General features: G+C 39.3%; 1 protein-coding gene across 5 annotated transcripts in view; it reads left to right on the forward strand.

Moving 5' to 3' along the window:
- ESRP2 (epithelial splicing regulatory protein 2) overlaps window positions 1-15,339 on the forward strand; it is a 59,785-nt gene that overhangs the window by 25,229 nt on the left and 19,217 nt on the right. For all 5 annotated transcript variants that reach the window (XM_055726695.1, XM_027813298.2, XM_027813301.2 and 2 more), the window contains 8 exons: window positions 8,501-8,614; window positions 10,470-10,584; window positions 11,377-11,475; window positions 11,597-11,651; window positions 12,494-12,604; window positions 13,443-13,575; window positions 13,756-13,798; window positions 14,304-14,605. In XM_055726695.1, coding sequence (XP_055582670.1) covers window positions 8,501-8,614; window positions 10,470-10,584; window positions 11,377-11,475; window positions 11,597-11,651; window positions 12,494-12,604; window positions 13,443-13,575; window positions 13,756-13,798; window positions 14,304-14,605 — 972 coding nt within the window. The remainder of the gene's footprint in view (window positions 1-8,500; window positions 8,615-10,469; window positions 10,585-11,376; window positions 11,476-11,596; window positions 11,652-12,493; window positions 12,605-13,442; window positions 13,576-13,755; window positions 13,799-14,303; window positions 14,606-15,339) is intronic.

Consider the following 15,339-nt stretch of genomic DNA (forward strand, 5'->3'; position numbering starts at 1 on the left):
TATTACCTCCTGGAACTTCAGCTTCCCAAGAAAGTAAAAGATAAAAGGGGATGCAAACAAAATTCTGTATTTTTAAATGACTACTTCTGAAGTTTTGTGATATTTGGAATTCTGTGACAGAACCCCAAGCATAGGATAGTTGAGACCTTAACCCTGTTACTTTTGTTAGCTTATGCCATGGGTGGAAAATAATTGGTTTCTCTCCTGTGAGAGAGGCAACAGTATGAGTTTGTGTCTATACAGGCACCCAGTGTAGATGAAGCTGCTTTGGAACAGCAGCAGAAGCAGCAGGGTGTGTGGTACCACCTGGTTTGCTGTTGTTGGACCTTTGTTCAGGACAGAAGACAAAATGACAAGAAGATTAGTAGGTAATAAGAAGCAGCATAACATACTTGAGGAGAGGACAGTCACGGTGCTTGAAGCTCAGTGCCACGTCCTTCATCTCCCTGAGACTGAGGAGAGCAAATTCCAAAGTTGTGTGGAAATGCTGGCTGGTTTGGGGAAATACGTACTCGAGAGAGATGTATGTTTAGGGTGGCCATTGTGACTGATTACTCCTTTAGTTGTTTAATACAGCTCATAGTACCTCAAGAGGCATAAGGTGATACAGAACTTCACTGGTCATATTGAGCAGTTATATTGTCTGTGGCATGTTGGAAATGAAAACCATGCTTTTGTCCAGGCTAGTCTTTAGTCACCGAATCTCAGGCATTAGTGTTCAGTGGAGCAAAAAATTGCTTTCCTCTTAATAGGAGAAATCAGACTGGCCATACTGGTTTTGAACATTTCTAGTGAGCGGACCTGCGCTGCTTCTGTCATCTTCTGCAAGTTTTCCTTCCAAAGAAATAAAATCAAGGGGCAATTTCTTTTTCATGTTTGTGTCTGTACAGTATCTAAATACAGTATTTTTTCCCTATTTTGCTAGAAGGGGGAAAAAAAAAAGATAGCTGCAGCTTGTGGCTGCACTGTGGCTTGCACTGTTTTTTTTTCCATCCAGCAATTTCAGTACAAGGTCACCACGTATCCATTATCAGATATGTGGAATAGCAGTTAACAGATGAACAAAGGCAAGGGCTTACTATAGGATTCTCTGTTTAAAAAGTTACCTAGCACAATAAAGGGTTATCATACTTGTAAATACTGCTGAAATGCAGTCTGTGCACCTCCCAGTAGTATTGACATGCTTTAAATTCCTCCATAGCATGGATAAGGCTGACATTATCACTAGGGTTTGAAGACTGAAGGAGCAGAAAACTGCCCTTGGAGAGTATTGTAAATAAATGTGAAACCCTCATGGGTGTAGGATCTGAGGCACAAAGTCCAGGTGAAAATATTTCCCAAAGCTGACATGTCATGGTATGTTGTGTGTGTTCAAGCTTTGTATAGCAAACCTGTGGCTTGTTACTCTTGAGATTTCTCATGCTGTATTAGTGCCTTTAAGTCTTAAGGGAGACTTCAGAGTTGTTTGGATATTTGGTTTTCAGTGGTGCTTCAATCTTTTCATGTTTTGGTGGCAGTAAAGTTCTGTTAATCAATTTTGGCTGCATCTCACCTCTTGATTCCCCCCCACCCCTGGTGACGTTGATGTAATGATCTTTAGTGTAGCTGCAGAGTATGCAAAATGGCAAGAGTCCAAAAGAGATTACAGAATCACACAATTGCTGAGGTTGGAAGTGACGTATAGATGTCGTTCCAGTCCAGCCTCTGGAAGCAGGGTCAGCTAGAGCAGGCTGCCAAGGACCGTGTCCAGCTGGGTCTTGAATATCTCCAAGGACAGAGACTCTGCAGCTTCTCTGGGCAGCCTATTTCAGTGTTCAGCCCCTGGAGATCTCCTTTCAGGAACCATACCTGCAACTATGCAATTGGTTTTCTGTGTTTTCTGGCAATAAATTGTAGAGGACTTTGCATAAAATCAGGCTTTGCGGCAAGAACTGCAATATCTCTGCCCGTTGAAACAGAACGTGTAGTACGGAGTTTTTGGAGTTTGTAATTTGGTTTCCATGCTTCTCTTAGCTGAAAGAAGACAGATCATTGTTACATGCTTTATGCTACAAGCAAAGAATGACCCACACCAAAGACCTAAAAGGCAGTCTAAAACTCTAATATAGTGAATTACAGTGATGTCTAGTAAGTCATGATGATTTTTTTAAACACAAGCAAGACTGGATATTGTATATGGCTATAGACAGTATGACTTTAGTCAAAGCGCCCGTGATGTGCGTTGCAAAGTGGCAGTGTATATGATGTTCATGGGTGAAGTATGTGGTCTTATTGCTAGGAGAGCTGCAATTAGAAAAGTTTAACATCTTTTTCAAGTGGCAATTCACGAGTGGCAAAGTGTGAGAGTATGCTTAAGAGTGAACCCTGTTTCTGGACTGAAAAAGAAGTGCTTTATGTGGTCGCTACTTAAGTTGTTTCTACAACATAAACCACTGCTATATATGTGCAATTCTGTACATATCTTGTTGTATTATTGATTTGTTTTGTTAAATTCTATGTGATAATCTGATAGACCGCAAGCTGTAGTTCTCAAACTTCATAATGCTAATAATGTAACAAATTGCTTAAAGGAAATGTTGAGAAATACAGTGATTTAAAATTTAGAAATACTTTGGATTGTTAAACATGCAAACATGAAAGCTCAGCTGGTCTGATGAGATTTTTAGTATTATAATTTGTGTCACTATATATAATTCTATACATAAACATATGCACAGAGATACATATATCTGTATATTAGAGCTGCCTGCCTGCAATGGTTTTTATGCTACCTTCCACCTTTCTTTCTAATAATTAATTACTGGAGGAAGTCTCTTGGGTAGGTAAAATAATTTGCAGAAGAAAGCTGAAATAGATCTCTAGTTTCTGCTTCACATGGAGATGTATGCTGGCCAGAGTGGAAATTTATTCTTGATTTCTTAAAATGAATGTGGAAAAAACCCGCACATGTAGCTAAATTTTTACAGGTTTGAGGAAAATGGATGTAAGCACGTGCTTTTATGTGCCTCAGATAAAACCTCTTTCATTTCAAACAGTGTATTTTACTGATCTGTGGAGTATATTTTCACTTTCTCTAGGACAGTTGTGTACTCGTAATAAGAGTTCTTTAAGCTCGAGGGAATACATTAAAATACATGAGCCTAGATGAGCCAAAATAACTTTTCTTTTAAGTTACCGCTGAAAGTTTTCTTTTTTAATAATGACCAAGAGATGTCACTCCAGAATAATTTTGTTTTGTTTTGGTAGGGGTTTTTTTTGGTTGTGTTTTTTTTTGTTTGGGGTTTTTTTGATGTTTTTTCCAAAAGACTGATCTAGAATGCTAAGCCTTTCCAAATTCTTTTGACAGGCTTTATCCCAAATCAAGTATCATCTGTCTGTCTGGTGTCTTAAGTGTCTTAATTTTTGGCAGGACCAGGTGTGATTTGTCTTCCCGCTTAAGTCTAAAGATGGCATAGAAGTCAAAATGAGCACTTTTGATATGCTAATTTGGCAGAAACTTGATAACCTATTAACAAGTAATCACCAAAATGTTATCTCTGGGCAACTTAGTAACATGCCTGTCCCTACTACTGATTTGAAACCACATCCCCACATCCTGGCAGCCATCCTTTGTGCAAAGAATATTGATAAATCTTATAACTCATCTTCTACTTGGGAATAGATGCATGTCTAGCTTAAGTGTGGGCTGCAAGCTAAGCTTCTTTCTGCGTTTTCATGTTATGCCTTAGCGTAGCGTTCCAAACCTGGTTTAATTGCAAGGATGCCTTTCATTCTGAAGCTTTGTGAATAATTTTGTGTCTTGTCTGGTGCTGTTAGCTGTGATGGGTCAGTAAGGCTGGATGAAGCAAAACAGAGAAACTTTGTTCAGTGCTAAGGGAAAGGATCTCATTTATAAGATACACTAGGAGCTGCTGTAGGTCTGGTGAGTAAGAAGCAGCCAATTGTCTGTTATTTCCTAGAGATAAATTAAAGGGAGAATTCCCCAGAGTATCTTGGTGACAGTATGGGTGCATCTCAGTATTTCAGTACAATATCAGGCACAGATACAGTGCAGATGCAGTGGCCTTTCTCAAGGATGAGAGCTATTTTTAGTTAGGGAAATGGGAATATCCAAGCAGCCAGAGGTTTATTTTAGTGCTTTGTGCATCGTAACTCTAGAAAGAACTTAATGAAGAACCTTCTTATTTCTCTGAGATCCACAGGTTCTGTTATAGTTAAGGCAACACGAAGGGGGCTGTACCTTTTCAGCCACTTGGGATTCATTTGCAGCAAACAGCAGCTCCTGCTGGCTCCCATCCAGCTGTGGTCTGGCGAAACATGTCTCTGCTCTCTTTGTACTCTCAGCTACATGACCAAAATCCTGTTTAGCCAGTTTTTCAAACTGGTGCTTAAACTCTGTCCTTTCCTCTCACCACCTTTTCTCTGACAATTGTTTTAGGTTTTGTGGAGGTAAATGTACAGAGCAGCTTGTTTGATTCTTCCTCTTATCTCTGTTCAGTTTTTAATCTCTGTATTGAATTATTGAACGTATTCCTTTAAATATGGAATGATTCATTAGAGCTCTGCTAGAGAGACTGATCTGGTGGAATAAGCAATAAAGGGTGGAGGGTGATGCCTCCACTGTGGCTCTTGCAGTCCAAATGAGGGCTGGTTGTAAGATGCAAACAGTGGTAATTAACACTCCTGTATAACTCTGTTGCTATGAAATGAGTAGATTAACAGGGGAGACACGGGGTTTATAAGCTTGGTGGAGGCAGTCTTAAGGTGGGGCAGCTTTGCTTGCTGCGGTGGGGGAATGCTATGGAGGACAGCATGAAGATGACTGATGGGAGCTAAATAGCTGAGGTGGTTTTTATTAGCGGAGTGAAGGAGATGTGGATAGAATTTGCAAAATGACAGTTGTGGACAGGTTGTTCAACATGTGAAACAGAAAAATTAAATGTAAATCTGGCACCAGTCTTAACTTGTCCTTCGCTTGCTACATCTGGGTGTATGCTGGTTCGAAGCTGTTTTTTGAGATGCTGGCTGAAATTCCTAGTGTGAGAAAGGAGGCTGAAGATGGCTTTTCCACGGAACACTGAATTGTTTAATTGTATTTCAGTGTGGCTTTATAAACACATCTGCACTAGTTGCTTTAACTCCTTTTGATACATGTGATAGGCTGTGTCTATTGCCTGAAAGACTTAAGGGTCCAGTGTAATCTATAGCAACGAGAGCTAGTCCAAAGCTATGTTTTTCACACTTAACCTTTCCAGAATTTGGAGGCATCTCATGTAGGTGAAAGAAGCCTGTTCAGGCTCATCTCAAATATCTGTCGTCCCTCTGTGGCAGTGTTACGCTTGCTGTTTTGCCCCGTGCTCTTCTCCTAGGTGAATCTTCCCATTCACACTCTGCTACCTCATTCCTCAGTTAGCCCATGCGATAGCTGAGCTGTTTCGGATAGGAAGGATTGCCTAGATCTCCCGACTGTTCTTCCCACACTCCTTTTGCCCTCTTCTGGAGCAGTACACCCCAAAGTTTGAAAAAGGCTGGTCTTAAAATAGAAGTTTCTAAATAAGCACTCAGCAAGGCCTGGCAGCCTTGTGGCATTTTATCTTAAGGCACTTCAAGCTGCTAGCTTCTCCTAAGGAAAGTAGAGGATTGTTTTGATATGTCAATTGTCCCATTGGAAAGGAGTTAGCAATGTTGAATGTTATCACTGATGTTTAATAAATATGCAGTGCAAATACTTAGGCTCAGTTAAAAATAAAAACAGATGCTGCTTCTCATGCCTTCTTTAAACCTTAGTACACTTGAAGTATTGGGCTTATTGGTGTCCTTATGCCATATTTCACTCTTCTTGGTGTCTTCTCACCAGGGGCTTCTGAAAATAGTTGTGTTGTGTATCTGTCATCTTAGCTGTATGTTGTGTGGGAACACAGTCTGGAAAATGTGAATATTTTCAGTGCAACAGCCTTGACGTTTGTTTTTTTTTTTACCAACTTGACTTACACTGTTTGGCTTGAGCATTTCTTCCCTTGTCCAAATGTTCTTCTCTTTTTGTCTTCTAACTTGGTGAAACCTTTTGAGCTGCAGGTCTTTCACTTTACTTGGAAAGAAGGATACTGTGTACATTTGGTGGTGCTTACCTCAAATTGTATGTGTTGGATTTCTTCGTGTATCGGATCAAAACAGCTCGCCAGCTGCACTCTTTACATGAGCTCTTGTGCATCTTCAGAAGCACAGGGTACAAAGTTGAAGGCTTGGGGAGTGTTTTATTACTATTCATCAGTAAGACTCTGCTTCCTTTTGGCAAGGATCCCTGTATATCTTCTGGAGGCTAATTCCTATCATCATTTCCAATTCCTTTTTACAAATATTTGCTCTTTACTGTGCCCAAAAGTTAAAACAGAAAGTAACAAGGTGCTGCATTTAGTAAGAAGTCAGTTCTCCTCGTGTCTGTTATTGTGGTGAGAGTATTTGTTGTTGGTTTGTGACTCTGGCAGTCCCCAGAACTTCATTTCTGAAGTGGTTCCTTCTGAGTCCTCGGGAATTTTCTTCTTTTTCTGGTGTTTACACATCAGCTGAGGTATTTTGAGCACTCTCACATCTCATTTTTCTGACTTTAAATCATCCTTAAATAATGACTTGTTTTATAGCCTCAGGTTCTTCAAGATTTCAACTTGTAGTAGGAACACAGCCTGAACTAGCAGTCAGGAGGAAACTGGCTTTCTGAATCTGCAAGAGTTTGGGTTGTTTTGCATTTTTTTTTGTGTTTTGTTGGTTGGGGTTTTTTTTTTTTTTGGGGGGGGGGGCTGTTTTTGTGTATTTTGGTGGTGTGCAAAGATCTACTTTGTAAAGGGTTTTTTGGGGGGGATATTTCACCCTTCTTGAAGGTTCAAACATCTTCTGTTTGCTATTAAAAAGAAGTTATTTATAGATATATCTGTGTATATAAATATCTGCAAATTAATCAACTTGCACATAGATGCTGATGTACGTGCCTCTCCTTACCCAGCTCTGCCCCTCAGTTCTCTGTCTTGATACGTAGTAGCCATCATTACAGCATTTCTGAGCCCAAAATGGTAGTGGGATGCTGGTTAGCTGTCCAAGCCTAGAAAAGGGCCTGAACTGAATTTGAGCAGGTAGGTTGAAATAAAGCCTGGGTAGTCGTGTCTCTGTTCCTACTAAATCATGTTCAATAAGCGATTTCTCCCTCGTGGAGCCTTACCTTTGGAGCACAGATGCTGCAACATTTGTTCACGCAGCAAACACCACGTAACTGCAGGATCAGATCATTAGAACATCATCTTTCCTGAGCAGAGATGTAACTATGTAATGTGTCACACATGTTGATTAAACAAACCGACCCTCTCTTCTTTTTCCCCCATACACAGGTTAAAAGACGGCATCAAGATGTTGTCTGAGCTTCAAGTCAACTTGTAATTTGCTCTTGAGGGTGGTTGTTTTGGAGTTGTAAGCTCTTGCTGAGAGCAGTGGATGGCTGCTGCATCCTGATGTTAATTATTGTTTTGTTTGTGAGGTGTGATGCTTTCCTGGGAGGGATTAGCACCAAGGATGAACCTTAAAATAATTATTTGTCCCCCTGAAATTTAGCTAACAAGCTACTGTTTACTGATTTGATACATGTAGGTACTACAATACGTTAGCTGACTATTATGAGCGAGGAATTTAACACCGGTATGGAGTAATAAAAGGCTAGAAACTTGTATAAGGAACATACATAACTAATGTTGAACAAGACAGATGGAGCCCTTTCCTCTTGAGAATTATTTACCTGTTGAGGGTTATCCATTCTACAGCTAGGGAATAATTTTGTTTTACCTAGTGTTTGTAATACTGCATCTCTACCAAAAACTTTCATTGGCTTGGATCTGACTTGATTATAATTTCACTTTTGAAGGTATAAACCAGAATTTGTTTGGCTTTTCTTGGCATATAACCTCTGAAACATTAGTAAATCCTCATGGGTAGCTTTTTTATTTTTGAAGTTCAAATTTAAAAAATAAAGGACATAGCCTTTTTTCACCTATGGCACCTTTGACTTTGGTTATTGCAAAATCAGTGTTGTGATTGATCTTGAAAGGTTTTTTCTTTCAAAATATTTCATAGCTTTTATTCTAGTGAGTTCAGATTTTGAGCATTACCATTTTAATACCATGACCATTCATATGAACTGATAATTCTGCCATAGCGTTCACCATACTGCTGGTGTTCTCATTTTCTATTCTGCAAATGCATATAGTTTATTTGCCTACCTTTATCAGGAGCCCAAATCTGTTCTCCACCATGTTTTTTCAAAAGCTGTTACAAAGCGCTGAATTATTTTATCTACACCCTCCTCCTGCTGCTCCCCACCCCGCCAAAAAAAAACCCCCAAACCCCCCAAAAAACCAAAAACCAAACCAACAAACAACGCATTGCAATAATGGTAAGTGCTTGCTTTATGAAATTATCTGTATCATTCGGTACAATGAAATGTATCACTTTTATTTTTCAGTTTAGTCAGCTGGTATCCAGTGATTTGAAAGTACTTGGAAGGAGCTCTTACACACTCTGCAGTGATGGCCAGTTACTCATTAGACAAGTCCTCCACCCAGAAACATCTAAGAAGGTATGAGATCAGAACTGATGCAGAAGGACAGTACTTACTGTGTTTTAAGGATGTCAAAGAAAGTAGCTTCTGTGAGTTTGAGTCAACCTTGGGAACTACAGTGCTCCGACAATATTTAAGATGATCTCCCTGTCTCAACCCTGAGTAATAGAGGAGTAGTTCTTGGCACTTGCTCTGGGAAGTCAGCTAGAGCACTTGAGGACTCCCTGATGAGCATAATGAAGAGGAAAATTAGGAAAGACAGGATAGAGATGGGAACAATACAAGTCTTCTGAATTCTTTGTCTCAAGAAATGAAAGCAAAGGTAGAGATCTAACCTCAGCAGAGGTGATGGAGAGCTATTGCTTTGTTTAGGCTTGAGTTAAATCACACACAGGTTCTGTGCAGAGCCGTGGGTTTTTACCAAGATCTGAAATTGGTAGGAGCCGTGTGTCAATGTCCTGTACAGAGTAAAAACACAGGCAGTGACTTGTCCTGGGGAATGGCAGTGGTTCCCCATCTGCATTTCTTCAGCAGGAAGCGGTGCTGCAGCTTATTTGCTACTCCCACACAAAGCAGCAGTTTCCACTCCTTAAGTTCCTGCAAGGGCAGGGTCCCTTGCGCAGGGAGAAGGTCTCGCCTTGGCAGGGTTGAGTTAGCCTCTTAGCGGGGTCTGCAGGAGCCGCGCAGGAATGGGAGCTGCTGATATGGAAGGAGTTGACTGATCAGTTGTATTTTTTTTTTTTTTTTTTTTTTACCTATATAAGGCTATCGGTTCATGCTGAATTTCTACAAATATTTGCTTGGCATTTGTGTTCTGTTAAAACATAACACTGCCTTTTTATGAAAAGCGCATGTTTATGAAGGGATGAAGCAAGTAAGGAAACACGAATAAATTTAACATTCAAACATGATGATACACTTTTTTTTTTTTTTCCCCCTTGGTGGGTAATTCTTTAAATTCTTGAAACATATGGATTAAACCAAAACAAACACTGTCATGTTGTGGTAGAAATAACTGCCTATGCCAGATGAAGGAATGGATCTGATAGTGTTGAATCTCTTAATGCATTTCTTTGTCTTTTTTCTTTTTTTCTCCTTCAATACTTTTTCACTTGCAAAGTTTATTTCTCCCTGCACATTAAATGTTACTAAGCCTCAGACCTTAGCTCTTGCTATTTCTACCATTCTGAGAAGCATTATCTTGTGACTTTTCTCAATTCTTTATTTACAAAGGTGGGTGCTGTTTGGCTAGACAGAAGACAAACTTTTATATAGTAAAGCAGTTGGAGAGCTTGAGAGAAATAGTAGTGAATTAAACTAGAATTATTTGGTTTATTCATTGAAAAAAATAAGCCAAGGTGCTAGTGAATGTTTAAATGTTTGTTTAATGATGTTATATAATTGAAGTTCTTATCCAATGCACAACAGTTTGTACACTGTAACAATATTTATTTAAACTTTGTTATCATGTTTTGGTACAATTATGCTTTCCAATGTAGCCACAAAAGAGAAAATACAGTATCCTAAGTGGGGACATTTCTAAAGCAGCAAAACCTAGGTAATTCCATGCCCCCCTCTTTTTTTTCTTTCTCTCTCCATTCCCCCCCCCCCCCCCCCCCCCCAGCTGCCTTCTCTAGCTGTTTTGCACAGGTCTGCCCCTCAGAAGCTATTTGGTTTTGCTCATCTAGAGAACTAATTCTGTAAGGCTATGGAATTTGAACTGTGTTACAGAGGAACTAAACTGGTCTATCATAGACAAGCTGATGACATGCAACTATGTGATTTTTGAGACTGCCTCATTCAGTCCAAAAATATTAATGGGAATTTAAAGGAATGGTGTGTGTACAAAACAAACTTTTTGCCTTCGTTGTAGAACTTCTTGCTGTCAGACTGCTTCTATTCCTTTTACGATCTGCGCAAAGAATTTCACACTTGCTACCCTAGTTCAGCCACCGTGAAAGATCAGACTATCAAGACCATGGCAGAATGTATCCTTTTGCTGCAGTTTTTACACCAAAATCAATTAAGCTTCCTTAGGTTTTATCTCTGGATGTTACAGGTTTTAGTCTTCTAAAGGAAGACATGTGTTATCAAAACTCACAGGTAAAATGGAAGGAATGTTTGCTGAAGTGTGTGTTGGGGGGAGCGGCTCTGCTTGTAATAATTCTTTCCCCCTCCTCAATTTGAGTCTAACGCTGAGTTCTAAACCATGTTTAGTAAATCCACTAAAGAAAGACATCACTTGCCCTGATACTTGATCTTAAAGGAAAGCCTTAGCTATCAGTGGGCCCTTTCAGCACCACTTGGCCTGCAAGTTTCTGCTGTTCGTAGGTAGTCATAGTTCTCTTGTATAATCCTGACTGAACTGAGTTTAAAACAAAACCAAACAAAAAAAAAAAAGCAAACCACCACAAAACCCCAGCACCCTACATCTAAATTTTAGGAGACTTGTTGTGGCTCAGCTGAATGTGGTTAAAGTTCAGTTATGTTTGAAGTGATAGGGATTTACTCAGCTTTCTTTTTTTTTTTTTTTTTTTCTTCTTTTTCTTCTCCAAACTGTTAACTCTGAAATGATGTAAGCTATCAATAGTTTTTAGGCTGTTGACTGTTAAAGTGAATATTAACCAGTTTATGAGCAGAGTAACAAATGTCTAATGGTCATGTGTCCCTGCTAAGACCAATAAATTTGATTACCAGTTCCGTGTTAATATCAGGAAAGCCTTATGACTTGTTTACAAATGATTGTGCAAGTCTGTTATTTTCTGTGACTGCCTGTTTAGATCTAGGCTTGGGGACAGATGAAACAGAGGAGGACTTTGGTGTGTGGCAAGTGAAAACCATGGTGGCTATCATTTTCAGCATGCTGTCTGAAAGCTGTGGTAAGTGAACTATTCATACAGAACGCAGAAATCTTTCTTTTCTGTAAGAATTGGCAGTGGTACTGTCATTCTTAACTAATCTCTGACCCTGGTTATATTTAAACTTCCTGTTTTCTTGTAGATCATGTATTTACTGAGCCTGAAACTGTGAAATACAAGTACGAAACAGGTCCTTGGTAAGTGCCCTTGTTGCTGCTGTTTACAACAAAAGATGAGTCTTGTCTGCAGCAAGGAAAGGTTGTGACTGCCTCCCCGCAGTCCCTGTGACAGTAGGTCGGTTCCTGAGAACAGCAGCAGTGGTCTAGTGTGGACAGGCTGCGGCTGGGATGTTGAATAATGTACTTTAGTCTGGCTCTTTAAAGTCAGTGGAAGTTAAACGCTCTTTGTTCTCTAGCTTCTGTTTTGCATGGCAGCGAGGCTGACTTATCTTGCCCAGTGGTGAAGAAATATTTGTGAACTTTCCCTAAGTCAACAGGGGTAATGGCTGGTGCACCCGACATGCAGCTGAACTGGTGGTGCTTCTGAAAAGTGGGCTAACGCACTGTAGCACTGTATTGCCTAGCGGGCTTAGGGGGAGAAGGAACAGCATGGTTCTTTGTTTTCAACTACGTTGCAGTAACTGGAGAATGAAACATCCAAGTAATACGTATTCGTATCTAGGAGTCCTTTGTAATCCTCTATGTTGGCTTGTTAGAATTTTCAAATAAAATTAAGTTGGTTCCTTATTACTTCACTTTGAGACAGTCTTCCTTTTTTTTTTTTTTTTTTTTTTTAAGGAATTGCAATGTGGTGACAACATAGTGCATCTTAGGTGTTGTATATTTAAAAGGATTATCCCCATTATCTTTCCTTTCTTTATTGAAATGAGTAACGGGATTAGAAGAATCTCAACAGCAAATATAGTCCTGGTTTAAAAGTTAAATTAGTTGCAAACTGATATTTGGTAAGATAATGGAAAACCTAGATTAAAGTTACTTTGACTTTTTTTTCTTTTTTTTTTTCCTTTTTTTCTATGCAGTAGTAAATCTGAAACAGTGGACAGCGAGACAGTAATACGTGCCAGAGGCTTGCCATGGCAGTCTTCAGACCAAGATATTGCTCGATTTTTCAAAGGACTCAATATTGCCAAGTAAGACAATAAGAATTTGCCTTGTTTTATCACTTCATCTTTAATAGTGAATTCATTTAATTAATTTATTTATTAATGCTCATCTGCCACACCCTGAACTAGAGTCCTTGCTTCTACTGGTTTCCCCCACCCAGGCCCCTTCCCACTCTGGGGTCATAACTGAACAGGTTTGCCAGCCTCGGGTGTGCAAGGAAGAGTTTTGGAGTGTGTGAAGAAGAAAAGAGACTTGGCAATTGAAACCAGATGTACATTCATTTATTGCTAGTACCTAAAGGGAGAAACTCCTACTGCATTAATCAAGGCAGAGTCCAAAATATAACAGAAGATTACATTTTGTGCCAACTCTTCAGTATTGTTTTACCTCCTAATCAGGTCTCCAAGTGCTGTTTGGAAGAAATTTTCATATGACTGATGTGTGAGCACCTGTATAGAAATGTGTGTATATAGAGAGAAAGTGAGTTTAATTCAGCATACCTGTCACTTAATATATATTTTCAGATTCTCAACACTAAGAAATACTTTTTTTTAATTATTTTTTAGAGGTATGCGGAAATTCAAGTTTGTATCTCTGAGGTGTTAGGAAGGGCTTGCAAATTTACATCTGCAAGGAAGTTGAGAAAGTGGTGAACGGCATGAGAGCCAAGATGTCACTAAACTGGATTCTGAAGTATAGTTGTGTTACATTAAAAATGAAATTAAGTTGTGGATAGTAGCAGTTTTCTTTTACAATCTGTAAACTCCGTATTGAAGTCTGCTTTATCTACTACTCTTATGGAATTGTTTATTAAATGTATTAAAGATTCAAACTAAGTTTATTTTTGTTGGCTTCACCTTCCAGAGGTGGTGTGGCTCTTTGTCTGAACGCTCAAGGAAGAAGAAATGGGGAAGCATTAGTTCGGTTTGTCAGTTCTGAACAGAGAGATCTTGCACTGGAAAGACATAAGCATCACATGGGCAGCAGATACATTGAGGTAAAATGTAGTGACTTAAAATAAATTATTTGCAGAGCAACTTGAATATTTTAGACTGCAGTTTTAAATGAGAATAAACTGCAGTTCTGTTTTGCTCAAAATACAAACGTCTTACATATGGAAGAGTGCGTGAGTTGAATGTTGTAATTTTCACGTGTGTTTTTTCTTTTTCTCTTTAAGGTTTACAAAGCAACTGGGGAAGAATTCTTAAAAATTGCAGGAGGTAAGTGATGCTGGGTTCAGTGTGGTTACTTAAATTCATAGGGGTGTTCTAGTTCTGGTATGGGTGGTATTTTTTTTTCCTCCTTGACTGAGGACACAAATGGTTAATGAAGTAGCTTTTCCTGTTTTGCTTTCCAAGAATACTTAACCCTGTCAAGTTCTGGTTTCACATGGTTGAATTTGAGCTGTGAGCATTTGGACTGATGTTCACAGACAGGTCTTGCTGTTTGGGAGGAAGATGAGTCTTTGCAGTGGGAGCATCTGTGTGCTTTGTATAAGTTCACATTGATCTCGTCTTTGTTCCAGATTCGTTAAAATATGAAACACTTTCAGGGTAAGGGATTTTCACTTCAAAATAGATTGCTGGGAGTTAGTAATGTCTCGGGGTCTTCCGTGGGTTTGTTGTTGGCTAATTCCCTCCTGTATTGCTGCTTAATGCTTTGCTGCTTCTGTGTCCTGTGGAATCAACTGACCAGCATGACCATGTGTTGTTATCTTTCTACTAGGCACCTCCAATGAAGTGGCCCAGTTCTTATCTAAGGAGAATCAAGTTATCATCCGGATGCGAGGCCTTCCATTCACTGCTACTCAGGAGGATGTCTTAGGGTTTCTGGGGCCAGAATGCCCAGTCACAGGAGGGAAAGAGGGACTTCTTTTTGTCAAGTACCCAGATGGCAGACCCACAGGAGACGCATTTGTGTTATTTTCCTGTGAAGAATATGCACAGAATGCACTTAAAAAGCACAAAGAAATACTTGGAAAACGTTACATTGAACTCTTCAGGAGCACGGCAGCAGAAGTCCAACAGGTTGTAACTATTGGATGTGAGACTCCAGACTTAACAGTTAAAACGTTTCTTCTGACAATTGCATGCAAATATGTTGTAGACAACCATGAAAATCTATTGTAGTGAAGATACTACGTTCTAGAAAGGGCAGTATGTGCTTCCTGATTGGCATGGAAAATTGCGCAGCATTGCTTTTGTGGGTTTTTTTTTTGGTGTTTTTTTTTCCTGCCACAGTTTTTTGGTGGCTTTTTAAACATCCCTCAGATTGTAAAGTAAAAAGCCTTGGATAATTTCCTTCTACTTCTTAAAGGCTGACTGAAATCACAAAAAGAATCCCAAAAATATACTAGATTGATAGTATTGTAGTAATGATTCTTGAAAATCTGCAGTATTGTCTTTAAATTCTGATCTCCATGTACAGCATTTCTAATATGAAATCCAAATCTGGACGCATTAAATCAACTTTTCCTGCAGCTGTTCCGTTGGAAACTGAGAATTACCAGGACGTATCTGACCTTTTGGTGAAAGGAAGTGAAATACTTGTTTTCATAAGACAATATAATTCACTTCCCCCCTGTCCTTTACCAGTTTCTATCATCACCACCTTAATCTGGTAAAACCATTTTATTTTGGCACCAGCAACTCAAGCCTGTGAGAAACATCGCATGCTGCATTTTTCTGCATGACACAGACTATTTCTACACTGATAATGCCAAAGGGAACAGTTAGGAGATTCTGGCTACAAAAACTTAATA

This window comes from Falco cherrug, chromosome 14, assembly GCF_023634085.1.
Source record: "Falco cherrug isolate bFalChe1 chromosome 14, bFalChe1.pri, whole genome shotgun sequence".
NCBI lineage: Eukaryota > Metazoa > Chordata > Aves > Falconiformes > Falconidae > Falco > Falco cherrug.